At 48.4% G+C, this 15,755-nt stretch overlaps 1 protein-coding gene across 1 annotated transcript; it reads right to left on the bottom strand.

Annotated features, from left to right (window-relative positions):
- Positions 1–13,229: 13,229 nt before the first annotated feature.
- Positions 13,230–14,162, bottom strand: LOC116890242 (olfactory receptor 11A1-like). Its single transcript, XM_032890970.1, has one exon. The coding sequence runs from the start codon at positions 14,160–14,162 to the stop codon at positions 13,230–13,232; it is 933 nt and encodes a 310-aa protein (XP_032746861.1).
- Between the last annotated feature and the right edge of the window lie 1,593 nt (positions 14,163–15,755).

Here is a 15,755-nt window from a genome sequence, read left to right as displayed (position 1 = left end):
GGCCTTAAGGTTGACTTACAATGCTTTGTAAAATGTTAGAAGGATGTTTCAAGGGATTAAATGGAAGTATCTTTTCTTTTCTTTCTTTTTAAAAAAATATTTATTTTATTTATATGAGTACACTGTAGCTGTCTTCAGACACACCAGAAGAGGGCATTGGATCCCATCACAGATGGTTGTGAGCCACCATGTGGTTGCTGGGAATTGAACTCAGGACCTCTGGAAGAGCAGTCAGTGCTCTTAACTGCTGAGCCATCTCTCCAGCCCCCCATGTTTTGTGTTTTAAATTGATTGTTTCATCAGTCTATAGAAAATGGTGGCAAGTCCAAGAAGAGAGCTGGAGAGAGGAGGGGGGAATCTTTGGACAGTCACCAGGCTTTTACTCCCTAGTGTGAACTTAAAAGATTTGTCCTCTAACATGGTCACACTAGGGAGTAAAAGCACCAGTCTCTAGGCTAATCCCCAACAAGACCAGCGCCTCCAGGTTATTCCCCCAACAAACCTGCACCCCCAGGTTACAAATCCACCCCTCGCCTAACAATCACCAATGCGGAGAACAGAAATTAAACTTAGGATACGACTCCTAGCACCCACCAGTTACGTTAGAGGCCACAGTAGCTTTCCAATGAGATGCTTGCACACTTACTCTCTGCTTACGGCTTACTATAAAACCTGCTCCACTAGATATTCAGGGCACCCCACCACCACCAAAACTGTCCTTTGTGATGGTGGTGTGGTGGTGGTGGTGGGGCAGAGCTAGCTCGAATAGGAAAAAGACCCTGCTGTGATTTGCATCAGATTGGCTCCTGTCTGTTTTGCAGGGGGACACTAACATTTTCCTGGCACTGCACACGAGTTATGTATTATAGCAGTTATGGGGCAAAGGTGGGAGGAAAAGCCTGACACACAATCAATTTCAGGAGGTGGCAAGACACAAAACCAATGTCAGGGTTATGTCTACTGTCAGAGGTGTATATCCACGGGTCGTGTTTGCTCAGTGTAACCCCTAGTGGGGTGATGAGTCATCCCACCTTACGTTTTAACCGGTGGATCAGACTGCCAGTTGTCCACCGAAATCCTCTCTAATGCTGTAATAGTGTTTCAGCAGGACACGTGGCTGCCTAGTTAAGGACCATATTTCGCAGGCGATTAAACTTTTTTTCCTTTTTCTTTCTGCATTTATTTATTTCATGTATGTGAGAACACTGTCGCTGTCTTCAGACACACCAGAAGAGGGCATCAGATCCCACTACAGAGGGTTGTGAGCCACCATGTGGTTGCTGGGAGTTTGAACTCAGGACCTCTGGATTCTGGAAGAACAGCCAGTGCTCTTAACCGCTGAGCCATTTCTCCAGCCCACCCTGAAGGTGGATAGCACTGTTTCGTGCCTGGGCCCTAGACTGGATGAGAAGGAGAGAGGCAGCTGAGTGCTGGCAGCCGAGTGTCCCCATTTGTTGTCTCCTGACTGCAGATGTGGCTAGTTCTCCTGAGCTCTTCCTGCTAAGACCAAGCCACTGTGATGGACTGGAATCTGGATTGTGAGCTAAAATGAAGTAATAAAACTGTGAGCTAAAATTCGGGCTTAGCTAGGGTTTCACTGCTGTGAAGAGATACCATGACCATGACAACTCTTATAAAGGGAAACATTTCGTTGGGGCTGGCTTACAGTTCAGAGGTTCAGTCCATTACTGTCATGGTGGTGGGAAGCCTGGCGGCACACAGGCCGAGATGGTGCGGGAGAGGCGCTGAGAGTTCTTATACCTGGACAGGCAGGCAGCAGGAAGAGCAACTGAGCCACTGGGCCTGGCTTGAGCTTCTGAAACCTCAAAGCCCGCCCCCCAGTAACACACTTCCTCCAATAAAGCCACATCTCCTAACAGCGTCACTCCCTATGAGCCTATGGGGCCATTTTATTCAAACCACCACAGCCTCTAAGCTCTTTTGTTAGGGTTAAAAAAAAAGATTTATTTATGTATATGAGTGATCTATTTGCACGATATCTGCCCTTCACCCTTTTAACCTCTTTCCCAAAGAAAACAAAAAGTAACAAACAAACATCTCACCGTGGAAGTTGCGATGTGTCACACAGCACACCCTTTTGCCCAAACAGTTCAGTTGCAAACGTTCATTGCTATGAGTCATTGGTCTGGTTCATGGCCTCTCCTCCTCCTACACCATCCACACTGGATCCTCACTGGTGCTCCTCTGAGTTATCCTGCTGTTGCCCTGTGTCATGGAGACCCTGCAGCTTTGGATCTGCAGGACCGGCCCCTTCACACGCTCCAGCAGTTCATATGTGGGGTGTATGTTGGGGTGGTCAACTCAAAACCCTGGATCTGGGTCTAGGTAGAAGCTGAGTTGCTCTGCTCGCCAGCTATCCTGCCCCTGAACCAACAAGGTCAGCTCTCCCGGTTTGCCTAGGTGAGGGGTGGGCCAGGTCTCACCCTGGTAGCAGCCAGCAAGAGACAGGACCAGCTCTCCTGCCCTTCTAGGCCTTGGGGCTGGCTCACTGAGCGCTCGCCACCAGGGCCAGCTCTACAGTGCTGCTCAGGTGTGTGTGTGTGTGTGTGTGTGAAGCTCTGCGTAGCCTTTGGACATCAACATGGCCCTAGGTGGCAGCTAAGACCAGGGGTGTCTGCTAGTGGTGACAAAAGGTGTAGACATTGACACAGACCCCTGCTGTGCAAACACTCTTGGTTGTGAGTAGGCCAGCTTTTAAAGGTTTTTTTTTTTTTTTTTTTTTTTTTTTTTTTCCATTTCCTGATAGCACTGTTGGCCAGGAACAAAGGCTGGGCCTTTGAAACATTCCAGCTACAAAATGCAAATAATAATAATATTTCCTTCCTGGGGCTTTTGTGAACTGAGCGGGTTAGCACGAAGGGCTGAGCGCAGTGCCAGGCTCACAGAGAGCTCTCCCCTCTACTCCACATTCTTCCTCCAAGGAGGAGTTTTTTTTAGTAGCTGAGGTATTTGGAAGACACAGCTCCTAGGCTGTTCCGTGCTCAGGAATGCTGAAGGCCCATTATTTGTATACAACAGCCAACTACCTCCACGGGGCACCATGAAGTTATTCTCACTGTTTGGGAGACAGCCAGACTGATTTTGTGTCTCACCTCAAATGCAGGACTTGCGGCTGGGCGCTTGGGAGGGAGAGGAGATTAGATTAACAGCCAGTCTCGGAGAGGCTAGAGAGCTGGGCCAGAGGTAAAGAGCCGTTGCTGGGGTTGGGGATTTAGCTTAGTGGTAGAGCGCTTGCCTAGAAGCGCAAGGCCCTGGGTTCGGTCCCCAGCTCGAAAAAAAAGAACCAAAAAAAAAAAAAAAAAAAAAAGAGCTGTTGCTGCTCTTCCAGAGAACCGGGATTTGGTTCCTAGCACCGACGTTAGGTGGCTCACGACTGCCTGTGACACCATCTCCAGGAGAGTGAACACCTCTGGCCTCGGTGGGCACCTACACTCATGTGTGCACACCAACCCCCTGCACCTGTGACATAGTTAAAAATAACAAAGACGGGGTTGGGGATTTAGCTCAGCGGTAGAGCGCTTGCCTAGCGAGCGCAAGGCCCTGGGTTCGGTCCCCAGCTCCGGAAAAAGAGAAAAAAAAGAAAAAAAAAATAACAAAGACAAAACTCCAGCATCCCAAGATAACAGCAACTGTAGAAAACAGTTTTGGGGAGATCAAGCGCCTGACACACGGACTTTAGTCATCTAGTCTGTACCTTTCAAAATGCCTTTTTCATGGTAGACATTTTGGCTTTGAATATGACTTGACATCTATTTTCTCAGTCCATTTATCCATATTTGTATTCCTTTTTCTGTATCTGGGCCAGGTCTCCTAATTGTCTGAGTCCTCCTATTCCTGACTCTCACACGAGGGAGGCCTACTCCACATTGGGCATATGTTATGTGCATGGATACACGGGACTTGTAAAACCCTTTTGGAGAGAACAACAGTCAATAACACTGCTTCCTGCATCAAAGCTCTTCTTCCTTTTAGAAATGTGATGACCTTGACCGTGCTATAGGGGACCCCGAGCAGAAGGTCTGATGGTGGAATGAGTATTTCCACTGTAGAAAGCACCATAAGGTTCTAAAAAGCCCCTACAGCTCAGACGGAAGTATAACTAGACCAGGGGCACTGTTCCATGTAGAGAGAATCGCTTATAAACATCACCTGTCAATAAAAAAGCCGATGGCCAATGAGCTGAGGCAGGAAGTAGGAGGTGGGACACTGGCAGGAAGAGAGAGGATTCTGGGTAATAGTAAGCGATAAAAGAGAGACTGGGGGAGAGCTGTGAGAGGCTGGAGAGGAGATGGGACGGAGGAGAGATGTAAACCATCAGGTAGAGGAACTCTGAGAGACGCCGAGGAAGATGCGGAGGAGACGAGAAGGAAGAAGAGGGAATGGGACTGAGGAGAGGTTACTAACCAAGTGAAAGAGTCAGGGAATGAGTCAAAGTTTATGTATTTATTCCATTAATTAATTAATTATACAGCATGTACACCTGCAGGCCAGAAGAGAACCCCAGATCTCATTACAGACGGTCGTGAGCCATGATGTGGTTGCTGGGAATTGAACTCAGGACCTCTGGGAGAGTAGTCAGTGCTCTTAACCGCTGAGCCATCTCTCCAGCCCGTCCTAGGCACTTATTAATACATATTTAATCTCATAGTCGTCATTCCAGGAGCCAGAACTGGGAGAGGAAAAGTTGGATTTAATATTTTATTTTAACAGTCCTGCCTTTTTGTTCCTTATCCTTCTGGACTCTCTGATCCCCTGGGAGATGATTTGTTTTGGACAAAAGTTTTGACATCAGGGTAAGACAAGGACTCACTGAGGTTGAGCCAAGAGGAAAGGATTCGTATGAAATCCTCAGGCTAGAGAGCCTGACCCAGCAAGAGAGGAAGAGGAAGTCAGGCTGGGAAAGGGATTGTTCACATCTAGGTCAAAGATCTGCCTCTGACCCTCGTGTGTGTGTGTGTGTCAGAGTGCCTGTCCCTTCCTCATCCCTGTGGTCTATTTTATTGGGGATTAAGGAGACACTAGATTAGCCTCTTGACAGCTCTCGTCCCCAGCCAGCAAAGAGAATGCCTTTGCTGGTGATCCGCTTGTAGCTCCCAGGTACTTAGATGACACACCTCCTATGGGTCATGTGTGAACGTGCAGATGAGTGTGGGTGTCATGAAAAATTTGACTCTGAATGCAAAACAATAAAGGATTAATTCAAAATCAAACGTGAATTCCAGGTGCTTCTGGTAGTGTATCTGTTACCTTCTTTGACTTCATATTGTCCCTTAAAAACCAGTATGGAGAGAGAGCTCAGTGGTTAAGAATGTTGGCTGTTCTCACAGATGAAGCAAGTTGCTCCTCAGTATCCACGCAGAAGCTCGACACCTCCCAGAACGTCGGTTCCAAGAGTTCCGTGCCCACCCTGGCCTCCTCTGGCCTCCTCTGGCACTGTATCCGTGTGGACGTCAGAGGACAATGATCAGGAATTGGTTTGCTCCTTCCGCAATGTGGGGATTGACCTCAGATTTTATCAGTTCTGGAGGGGAAATCAATTGCCCTTTCCCGTGAGCCATCTTTCTGGCCCGAAGCCTGGCTTTGAATACATAGTGTGTGCAAAGCCATCAGGCCACACAGTGTCGTGTCACTGAATACTATCTGGAACATTTGGCTCACGTTGGACACATGGTGTGAACTGAAGCCCTTTTACTGTCTGTCTTAGTCAGGGTTTTATTGCTGCGAAGAGACACCACGACCATGGCAACTCACATGAAGGAAAACATTTAATTGGGGGCTGGCTTACAGTTCAGAGGTTCAGTCCATTACCGTCATGGTGGGAAACATGGCAGCGTGCAGGCAGACACGGTGCTGGAGAAGGAGTTGAGAGTTCTACATCTTGATCTGCAGGCAGCAGAAGACGACTGTGTGCCACACGTGTATGTGTGTGTGTGTATGTGTGTGCATATGTTCAGGTATGTGTATACACACGTATGTGTGTTCAGGTGCACTTACATGTGTGTATGTGTACATATGTTCAGGTACAGGTACACACATGTTTGTGCATGTGTGTTCAGGTGCATGTACACATGTGTGTGCATGTGTGTTTATGTTCAGGTACATGTATACATGCGTGCATGTGCATGTGTTCAGGTACATATACACACGTGTGTGATCAGGTACATGTACACACATGTGTGCACATATGTTCAGGTATGTGTACATGTGTGTGCATGTGTGTGCTCAGGGGTGTGTGTGTGTGTGTGTGTGTAAGCCTGGGGCCACCATGTGCCTTCCTCTATTGCTCTCCACCATACTTCTGGAGACAGGATCTCTCACTAATCCTAGAGATTGACGCTTCGGCAGGACTAGCTCGAGGCCTGGGCATTGCGTGTGTGTTTGTTTTTTGCTCAGTGAGCCTTCTCCCTAGCCCAGGATACAGTTCTTTGTGTAAAAACATAAAGAATCATATCCATTGCATTAATATGTAAGTTTGCTTTGATTGTAAATGAATAGTAAAATTATATTTATACTAAAGAATTGTCTATGACAAATTTTACCCTTCCACTCCCCGGGATTCCACCCAACATGTCCCATCCAAATTCATGCCCTCTCCTTAAAGACATTTGTATTACTGAGACCAATTAGTGCTGCCGACGTGCACACGGGAGAAGGACGGTCCATGAGACCTACCAACAGACGCGTCACTGAGCAAGAATGACTCTGTATCACTTGGAGGCATCAATGCCGTGGCTCTTCATCTAGGGGAGGACTTCTAATTCTGTTCAGCAGGGGAGGACTTCTAATTCTGTTCAGCCTTCTTCCTCCTCGTAGATCTTGAAGAGGTAACAACAGATACAGTGCCTGGAGAGGCCAGAAGGGGGCACTGGAGCTCCTGAAACTGGGGTTAAAGGTGGTTGTGACCCTGATGCAGTTCTTTGGAATCAAATTGAGAGCAGCAAGTGCTTCCCACTGGGAGTCACGTCACCATGCCCGTTAAAGTTTCTTCCTTTCTCCTTCCTTCCTTCCTTCCTTCCTTCCTTCCTTCCTTCCTTCCTTCCTTCCTTCCTTCCTTCTTTTTAAAATTATTTATTGGGGGCTGGAGAGATGGCTCAGTGGTTAAGAGCACTGACTACTCTTCCAGAGGTCCTGAGTTCAATTCCCAGCAACCACATGGTGGCTCACAACCATCTGTAATGGGATCTGATGCCCTCTTCTGGTGTGTCTGAAGACAGCTACAGTGTAAAATAAATCTTAGTAAAATATTTATTTAGCTGACATTTAAAAAGTTTTATTTTTATGGATATGGATGGTTTACCTGAATACATGCCTCTGTACCACATGCATGAAGTGCGGGAGGAGGTGAGAGGGAACATTGGACCCTCTGAACTGGAGTCAACAACCGCTTGGTAGCTGCCGTGTGAGTGCTAGGAACTGGACTCGGTGCTCCTAACTGCTGAGCCATTTCTCCACTCGTCTACTTTTGTTTTAAAAGTCAAAGTCTCTTTGAATAGTCCTGGTTGCCTGGAGTTTTCTGTACAGACCTGGCTGGCTTTGAACCTGTGGCATTCCCGTTTTTACACCACAAGGGCTGGGATTACAGACATGTTCCACCACACGTGCCCCAGATTCTTTCGGGAATTTGCTTGGTTCCCTCCCAGGCTGAAAATTAAACTCAGGCCCTGTGCAAGGGCCAAGCACTGAGAGAGACCCGTGCCAGTTCATTTTCACATACGAGTCACAGGAGTTGGACCACAGGTTGACGAGGGATCGATCTTTCTCTCTTCCATCTCTATCCCTCCTTTCCCCTCCTCCCAGATCTCCCTCTCTTCCCACACTTCCCTTCCCTCTTTTCTCTCTTGCACCAGCTTCTTTTCTGCCCCTGACTGGGCCTTCTGTCCGCAGTGTGGGAGTTTTGCCGTTGGTGAGACTGACGCTCCTTCAGATCTGATTGAGGATCCAGAGGTGCGTTTGCTGGGTGGGCTCCTGGTGGTGAAGCTGCCTGTCCATCCTCCCTGCCTCCCTCCACCTCCTCCTGTCACAAACAGCAGTTTTCAAATGACCTCACTCTCCGCCTCCCGCTTCTGGAAGGTCCTGGTTCCTGTCCTTGATGCAGGGGGATCACTTGAGTGTCTGTGAAGGAGCTGAGCTTACAGCCACTTTACGTGCTCAGGCCTAGAACCCAGCACGCCAAAGCTCCTGCCTGAGCTTCCGCGGTGTCCACTAAATATCTCGTCCACTGTGGCCCACGGAGACGTTTACCTTATTTTGAGGCATTTTGTGAGTCTTTTAGGTGTTTTCATCCTGCACATTTTCAGCCACTGGTAATGGTGTGTTGTTTCGAGGACATCTAGAAGCAGGAACTCAGAGTGCAAAGTGAGCTTAAGTCCTAGGGGTAGTCTTTAGTGATCACAGAAAGAAACACAATTACAATTCCATTACATGGAGCCCAGCATGTGGTGCACGCCTTTAATCCCGGCACCGGAGAGGCCGAGGCAGAGGCAGGCAAATCTCTGTGAGTTCGAGGCCAGCCTGGTCTACAAAGCAAGTTCCAGGACAGCCAAGGACTGTTATACAGAGAAACCTTGCTTAGAAATAAACAAATCTACAAACAAAAATGAAAACAAGAAAAATTTGCTAAACAGGCTGGAGAGATGGCTCAGTGGTTAAGAGCACTGACTGCTCTTCCAGAGGTCCTGAGTTCAAATCCCAGCAACCACATGGTGGCTCATCTGTCATGGGATCTAATGACCTCTTCTCTCATATAGGCACCCATGCGAATACAGCACTCATGTGTAAATAAGTAAATCTTTTTTTTTTTTAAAGATTTATTTATTTATGTACAGCATTCTGCCTGCATATGTGACTGCAGGCCAGAAGAGGGCACCAGATCTCATTACAGATGGTTGTGAGCCACCGTGTGGTTGCTGGGAATTGAACTCATGACCTCTAGAAGAACAGTCAGTGCTCTTAACCACTGAGCCATCTCTCCAGCCCAAATAAGTAAATCTTAAAAAAACTTATTTGTGTGTGTATGAGTGTGCATGTGTATGCATGTGTTTATTGTGTGTGTGCATGTGTGTGTTATGTGTGTGCACATGTGTGAGTGTGGTGTGTGCATGTGGTGCTGTGTGAGGGTCAGAGGAAGGCTGAGGAGTCAGTTCTCCCCTTCCGCCTTGTGGGTCCCTGTGTTTGAACTTGGGTCTTCAGGCTTGGCAGCAGGTGTCTACCTGTTGAGCCATTTCACTGGCCCCTGCCCCACCGGATTACTAACACATTCCATTAAAACAAACACATGGTTCACGCAGAAGAATCAAGAAGGTTTCTGAACCCTCCTCCCTTTTCTCCTGTCTTTTCTTTTCTTTCCTTTTTTTTTCCTTTTTTTTCCTTTTTTTTTTTTTTTTCTTCAGAGCTGAGGACCAACCCAGGGCCTTGAGCTTGCTAGGCAAGCGCCTACCACTGAGCTAAATCCCCAACCCCTCTCCTGTCTTTTCTATGTGTTTCCACTTCTCTCGACATTTCTCTGCTCTCACCGTCCTCTGCTTGTCCTTCCCTGTGCATCCCTGCTCTGTGTCCCTGCTCTGTGTCTCTGTTCTGTGTCTCCTGTACACCTTCTTTTTAGGTCTTTCTCCTTTCTGACCCTTGGTTCTAGGACTTGACCTCTAGTCAGGTCCTGTTTCTGGTGACCTGTCGTTCCCCTGGTGTCACCTCAGTCTGTCCATTCCAAGGACAGGAGGGAATGGACGTGCATCATGATTCCTTGCTGCAAGGACTCAGCCGAGGAAAAGCCCCATGTGGTGCTCTGACCGAGTCTTCTGGCGTTCTTGGAATGAAGTTGTGGGCAGGAAGGAGTTAACATTTACTAGATGATCTAATGATCTGACAGGTAGGGCAGAGGAAGGGGTTTAAATATGTTTCTCATTTATGTGGCTAAAGGTAGCCATGCACCTGGTTCTGATCCTAGGATCCAGGCTTCTGGGGCTGTTGACGTCTATGTCTCCTGAGCCTCCTGGACTCTCAACGATGTTTACATGGGGGACAAACAGAGTCCTGGGCATAGTGTGAGGGTGCACCCTGAGGAGGACACTGAACCCCTTGTCCCACGGACTCCTCTGCTCCTTGTACACGGTCCCCGTCCTCTTTCTTGGACACTCGCACACAACACAGGGTTTTACCTTTTTTGAGATGGGGTCTCACTATGTAGCAAGGTGTCCTGGAATTCATTACGTAGACCAGGCTGGCCTAGAACTCACAGCTTGTCTCTGGCTGCTGAGTGATGTGTGCCACCACCACCCAAGCCCCAGCTGGATTTTCCTTTTGACTTTAATGCAGAGAATAAATACCACAGAGGTTTTATTTTCGTGCATAGCAAGCTGCTGCTCTACCATTGAATGACGTTTTCTGTCTTACAGATATTTCCAAATGCTTTTATTCAGCGTGGGTCTGACCCACTTCCCGAGCAATCTTCTGGATGGAGGAATTTCCATTATTTTCCTCTCTTCTACCTGGCAGGGAGCTGTCTGTCCTAGATTCTCTATGCCTTCAGACGCTCTCGGACACCCTCAGATACCCTCAGATGCCCTCAGACACCTCAGACACCCTCAGACACCCTCAGACAGACCCCTCAGACGCCCTCAGATACCCTCAGACGCCCTCAGATACCCTCAGACACCCTCAGATACCCTCACCCTCAGATACCCTCAGACACCCTCAGATACCCTCAGATGTCCTCAGACACCCTCAGATACCCTCAGACGTCCTCAGATACCCTCAGACACCCTCAGATACCCTCAGACACCCTCAGATACCCTCAGACGCCCTCAGATACCCTCAGACACCCTCAGATACCCTCAGACACCCTCAGATACCCTCAGATGTCCTCAGACACCCTCAGACGCCCTCAGACACCCTCAGACGCCCTCATTCGCCCTTTCTCACACATTCCTTCTTCCTCCTCGTTCCGTTCTGTGTGTCCACATCTGTGGACATCTGTATCCCCTACTTTGCCTGCTTGGCTTTGCTGCTGAAACACTGCCTGGGAGACTGTTTTTGTTTGTTTGTTTTTAAAAAGATGGAGTTTCACGACATTGTCCAGTCTGCCCAAACCCTTGGGGCTAAGGGCATGCGCTCCTTCTCTTGGCTTTCGCCATTCTTGCAGTCTTCCAAGAATCCCTGGCAGAGGAGAGATATTTCCGAGAGTCAGAATTATCTTACTGGGTTTATCCTTCTTTTCTCATTTAATTGCCTCCTTCCTTTACTCTTTATTGGTCCAACACCAATTACGGGACTAACTGGAACGCACCGAGCATTGGCCTAATTGGTCCCTGGGCTCTAGGCTTGAGTGGTTTGAGCTTTTGGCTCTCCTAACTGACCTTTGTTTTCCAAGGGAAACCCCTGTCCATCTGCAGCTGCTCTGGTTAGCACCTCCAGGGACTTCTAGGGCTCCGCGTTTAGTCCTCCATTTCTGAGACAGCACCCGAAGTGTATGAAACCCCCTTTCCTTCACTTCCAACCTCAGACATGGGAGCCTTGGGCTAAGAATCTGTAAGTAGAGGCTGCAGAGATGGCTCACGTTACGCGTACTGGCTGCTCTTCCAGAGGACCTGAGTTCAGTTCTCAGCACCCACATGGTGTTAAACCCAAGGATTGTCAAAGGCCAGTTCCACAGTTTTTGAGCCAAATTTGAAGCAGGCTTTAATTAGCACTAGCCAGGTGGATGGGCTCTGGCCAGGAACATTCCAGGGTTTGCAGGAGATGGTAACGAGTCACGTTTTGTTGATGCTTAAAAGGAACACTGCATTTCCCATCAGGTCCCATCAGGGGCACGCATATACACTCCATGTAGTTCCTGCTCATGTACCTCCCACCCACATGTGATCAAGCACATCAAACAAACACAGGACCAACAGAAACGTATTCCTTTGTTTTGTTTTGTTTTTGTTTTTCAAGGCAGGGCTTCTCCAAGTAGCCCTGGCTGTCCTGGAACTCGCTCTGTAGACCAGGTGGACCAGGTTGGCCTCGAACTCACGGAGATCTCTGCCTGCTGAGTCCTTTGATTAAAGGTGTGTACCACCACCACCTGGTTAGGAATTTATTCTTTTTTTCCTCAAAGATTTATTTATTTTATGTCTGTGAGTACACTATTGATGCCGTCAGACGCACCAGAAGAGGGCAGCAGATCCCATTCCAGATGGTTGTGAGTCACCATGTGGGTGCTGGGATTTGAACTCAGGACCTCTGGAAGAGCAGTCAGTGCTCTTAACCACTGAGCCATCTCTCTAGCCCTAGGCATTTATGCTTAACTGTCTTAACTGCAAACAGAATCTTTAACCTGCAAGGTCTATTTTTTTTTTCCTGGTTTGGTTTCACAATGGCAACTCACAGCTCTCTATAAATCTAGTTCCAAGGCATCCAATGCCCTCATCTCCATGGTGCCAGGCACCAGACATGCACCTTTGTCTTAGGGTTTCTCTTCCTGCACAAACACCATGACCAAGAAGCAGGTTGGGGAGGGAAGGGTTTATTCAGCTTACACCTCCACATTGCTGTTCATCACCAAAGGAAGTCAGGACTGGAAGTCAAGTGGATCAGGAGGCAGGAGCTGATGCAGAGGCCATGGAGGGATGTTACTCACTGGCTTGCTTCCCCTGGCTTGCTCAGCTTGCTCTCTTATAGAACCCAGGAGCACCAGTCCAGGGAGGGCACCACCCACAATGGGCTGGATCCTCCCATTGATCACTAATTGAGAACATGCATTACAGCTGGGTCTCGTGGAGGCATTTCCTCAAGGGATGGTCCTTTCTCTGTAATAACTCCAGCTTGTGTCAAGTTGACACACAAAACCAGCCAGAACACACTTGGTACACAGACATACATGCAGGCAAAACTCCCATACATAATACAGAAATAATAAAGAAAACCTAAATATTCCCCATCTGGTGTTGCCACCCAGCTCCTTCTTGCATCCATTTTCGCACTAATTCATTTGAAACGAATGTTTATGAAATGTCCACAGGGCTTAGGCCCTGTTTGAGGCATGATATTTTGACCTTTACTCAATCACAATGGAAAATTGAAGTTACCTCCTATTTTTAGGTATTTCCTTTCAGTCCATTGTCTGGTCTTTTCGACACTATGGCCGTCTTTCTCCATCTGACTTTGAGGAAGGGGCTAAGGTAAAAATCGAAGAAGTTAACAACTGTCCGGCGCACCTCAGCGGGGGCGTGACCTCAGAGGAGCTGCCTCCAGAGCCTGTGCAGAGCCCATTTTACTTCTTGATTCTTGAGACTGTAGATGATGGGGTTGACCATGGGGGTGAGCACCGTGTAGAGGACCGAGAAGGCCTTCCGGAGCAAGGGGGCCATGTGGTCTGTCGGGGCCACGTAGACCACAATGAGAGTGCCGTAAAACACAGCAACCACGCTGAGGTGGGAGGAGCAGGTGGAGAAGGCTTTCTGTCTCCCGTGGCCTGAAGGTATTCTCAGTACAGCCCTCAGGATGAAGACATAGGATGTGACAATCAACAGGAAGGGGGTGAGCGTGAGGCAGCCGGAGATGCTCACACCAGCCCCCCACATGACCCACACCTCTCCACAGAACAGCCTTACAACTGGAGCAAAGTCACAGAAGTAGTGATCAATCACCCTGGGGCCGGGACAGAGGGATAGAGGGGCTGCCAAGGCCAGAGTGAAGGCAGAGAAGAAGAAGCCACTGAACCAAGCACCCGTGGCTAGGCAGCCACAATACCAGGTGCTCATGAGAACCGGGTAATGAAGGGGGTGACAAATGGCTAGGTAGCGGTCATACGACATGGCGGAGAGCATGAGACACTCTGCGGCAGCCAGCGAGGCAAACACGTAGAACTGGGCGAGGCAGCTGACCAATGAGATGACGGCCCCGCCTTCCAGGAAGCTCTGTAACAGCCGAGGCACGATGTTGGTTGTATAGCCAATCTCCAGCATGGAGAAATGGCAGAGGAAGAAGTACATGGGTGTGTGGAGGGTCCGACTGGAGACCACAGCAAGCACAAGGAGGATATTGCCACCAACCGTTGCCATATAGATGGCTAGAAAGAGGGCAAAGGGGAGGAAGCCCAGCTGTTTCAACCTCCCAAAGCCCACTAGGGTGAGCCAGGAGGTCTGGTTCCCACTCTCAGCACTCATGGAGATCTGAGCCCAGAAGAGAGGGAGAGGGCCATTAGTGAGCAATAGTCTATTAGGGCCACACTCGATGACTGGCTTACTGTTTACAAATCTTAGCAAGTATTGGAGACAGGCTTTACCGTCTCCTTCTAGTTTAAGAGGGACCGATACCCAACAGTATGCATGAGTTATTCAAGATCGCTCTGAGGGAATTATGGTTCGAGTCCATTTGCTTGGGTCTAAATCTCCTGCATAATACCCCGTTCCATAGTGCTTTTCCCTAAGCCTTGTCCTGGGGGATGGAAACGCATGCGTGAGCAAGCTTCGCAGCAGACAGCGATCTACCTGGTGATACCGGCTGGGTACCGGTAGGAGACCCGCACTTTTCTGGAAGGATGTGAGTACTGAGATGACAGATGCAGCCTAGTTTGGAAGTCATGCATGTTTCCCCAGGGCAGCAACCCGTTTGGGACTTTCTAAGAAGGCCAGACTTGGTGGGGTGGGGAGCAGCTCAGTGGATTTGTTTCCTTCCCAGCATCCACATGGAAGAGAGGTGCATCTCTACACCGCTGTGATCCCAGCACCGGGAAGAGTTGAGAAGAGGATCTCTGGGCTGCTTGGCCACCATTCTAGACCAGTTGAAGACCTCCAGGGTCAGGGAGAGACCCTGATTTCCAAAAAAGGTGGAACGTGATTGAGGAAGATCCCCAACATGTTTCCCTGTCTTCCACACACACGGGCACATGTGCACATACATATGTGTACACACACACATGCACATGCACACACACACACACGAAAGAAAGAAAGAGAAAACAAAAGAGAGAGAGAAAGAAAAACAAAGGAAGGAAGGGAAGGAAGAAAGGAAGGAAGGAAGGAAGGAAGGAAGGAAGACTTGGAAAACCAGAGAAACCATCTGAGTCATGTACTCCATGAGGTGCAGTTAGGTCCAGGTTCGTCTAGAACCTGCTCCTCTGGGAAGTTCTTTATTTTCCTGGACAAGTGTTTTAGTAAGGCTGGAGAAGGCTGTTTACAAACTTTGCTCAGGCTCTGGTCATTTGTCAGAATCTGAAGAGTTTATTTTTCTTATTTTTTTGATTCCCCTGTTTTATATTCCTCAGATTTATCCCACTCATCTGTGAGTTCTTTAGAGATCTCTGTCCTGGTGTCTTTTATTATACAAAACCCCAGTGTTTATCTTCTTATTGCATAACTAACACCGAATGCAAGGCGGACTTTTGATGAGCTCCGGTGGGAGGAATAATAAGACACGGACTTATCTAGGCGAGATGCTGGTGAACAGCCGGGGGAAATTGTAGTCTGTAACAATCAATACTTGGGTCAGAGAGTAGGCAGTCATTTGAGAATAAGCATCACACTGTAGCCCAGGCTCGCCCAGAAGTGGCCACGAGACTCAGGCTGGCACTGGATTTCTGGTGATTCTTTTGTCTTAGCTTCTCAAATGCTGGGATTACAGGCACCAGCCTGTATGCCTGGTAGAAAAAGGCATTTAAATGCGGGATAAAGGACCTCTTCTGGGCTGGAGGGATGGCTCAGTGGTTAAGAGCACTGACTACTTCCAGAGGTCCTAAGTTCAATTCCCAGGAACTGCAT

This window comes from Rattus rattus, chromosome 1 (assembly GCF_011064425.1).
Source record: "Rattus rattus isolate New Zealand chromosome 1, Rrattus_CSIRO_v1, whole genome shotgun sequence".
NCBI lineage: Eukaryota > Metazoa > Chordata > Mammalia > Rodentia > Muridae > Rattus > Rattus rattus.
The sequence above is the reverse complement of the archived record's forward strand: the minus strand, read 5'-3'. Positions and strand labels throughout refer to the sequence as shown.

Coding starts and splice junctions, on each gene's coding strand:
- LOC116890242 (XM_032890970.1), bottom strand. CDS start 14,162: ATGAGTGCTGAGAGTGGGAACCAGACCTCCTGGCTCACCCTAGTGGGC.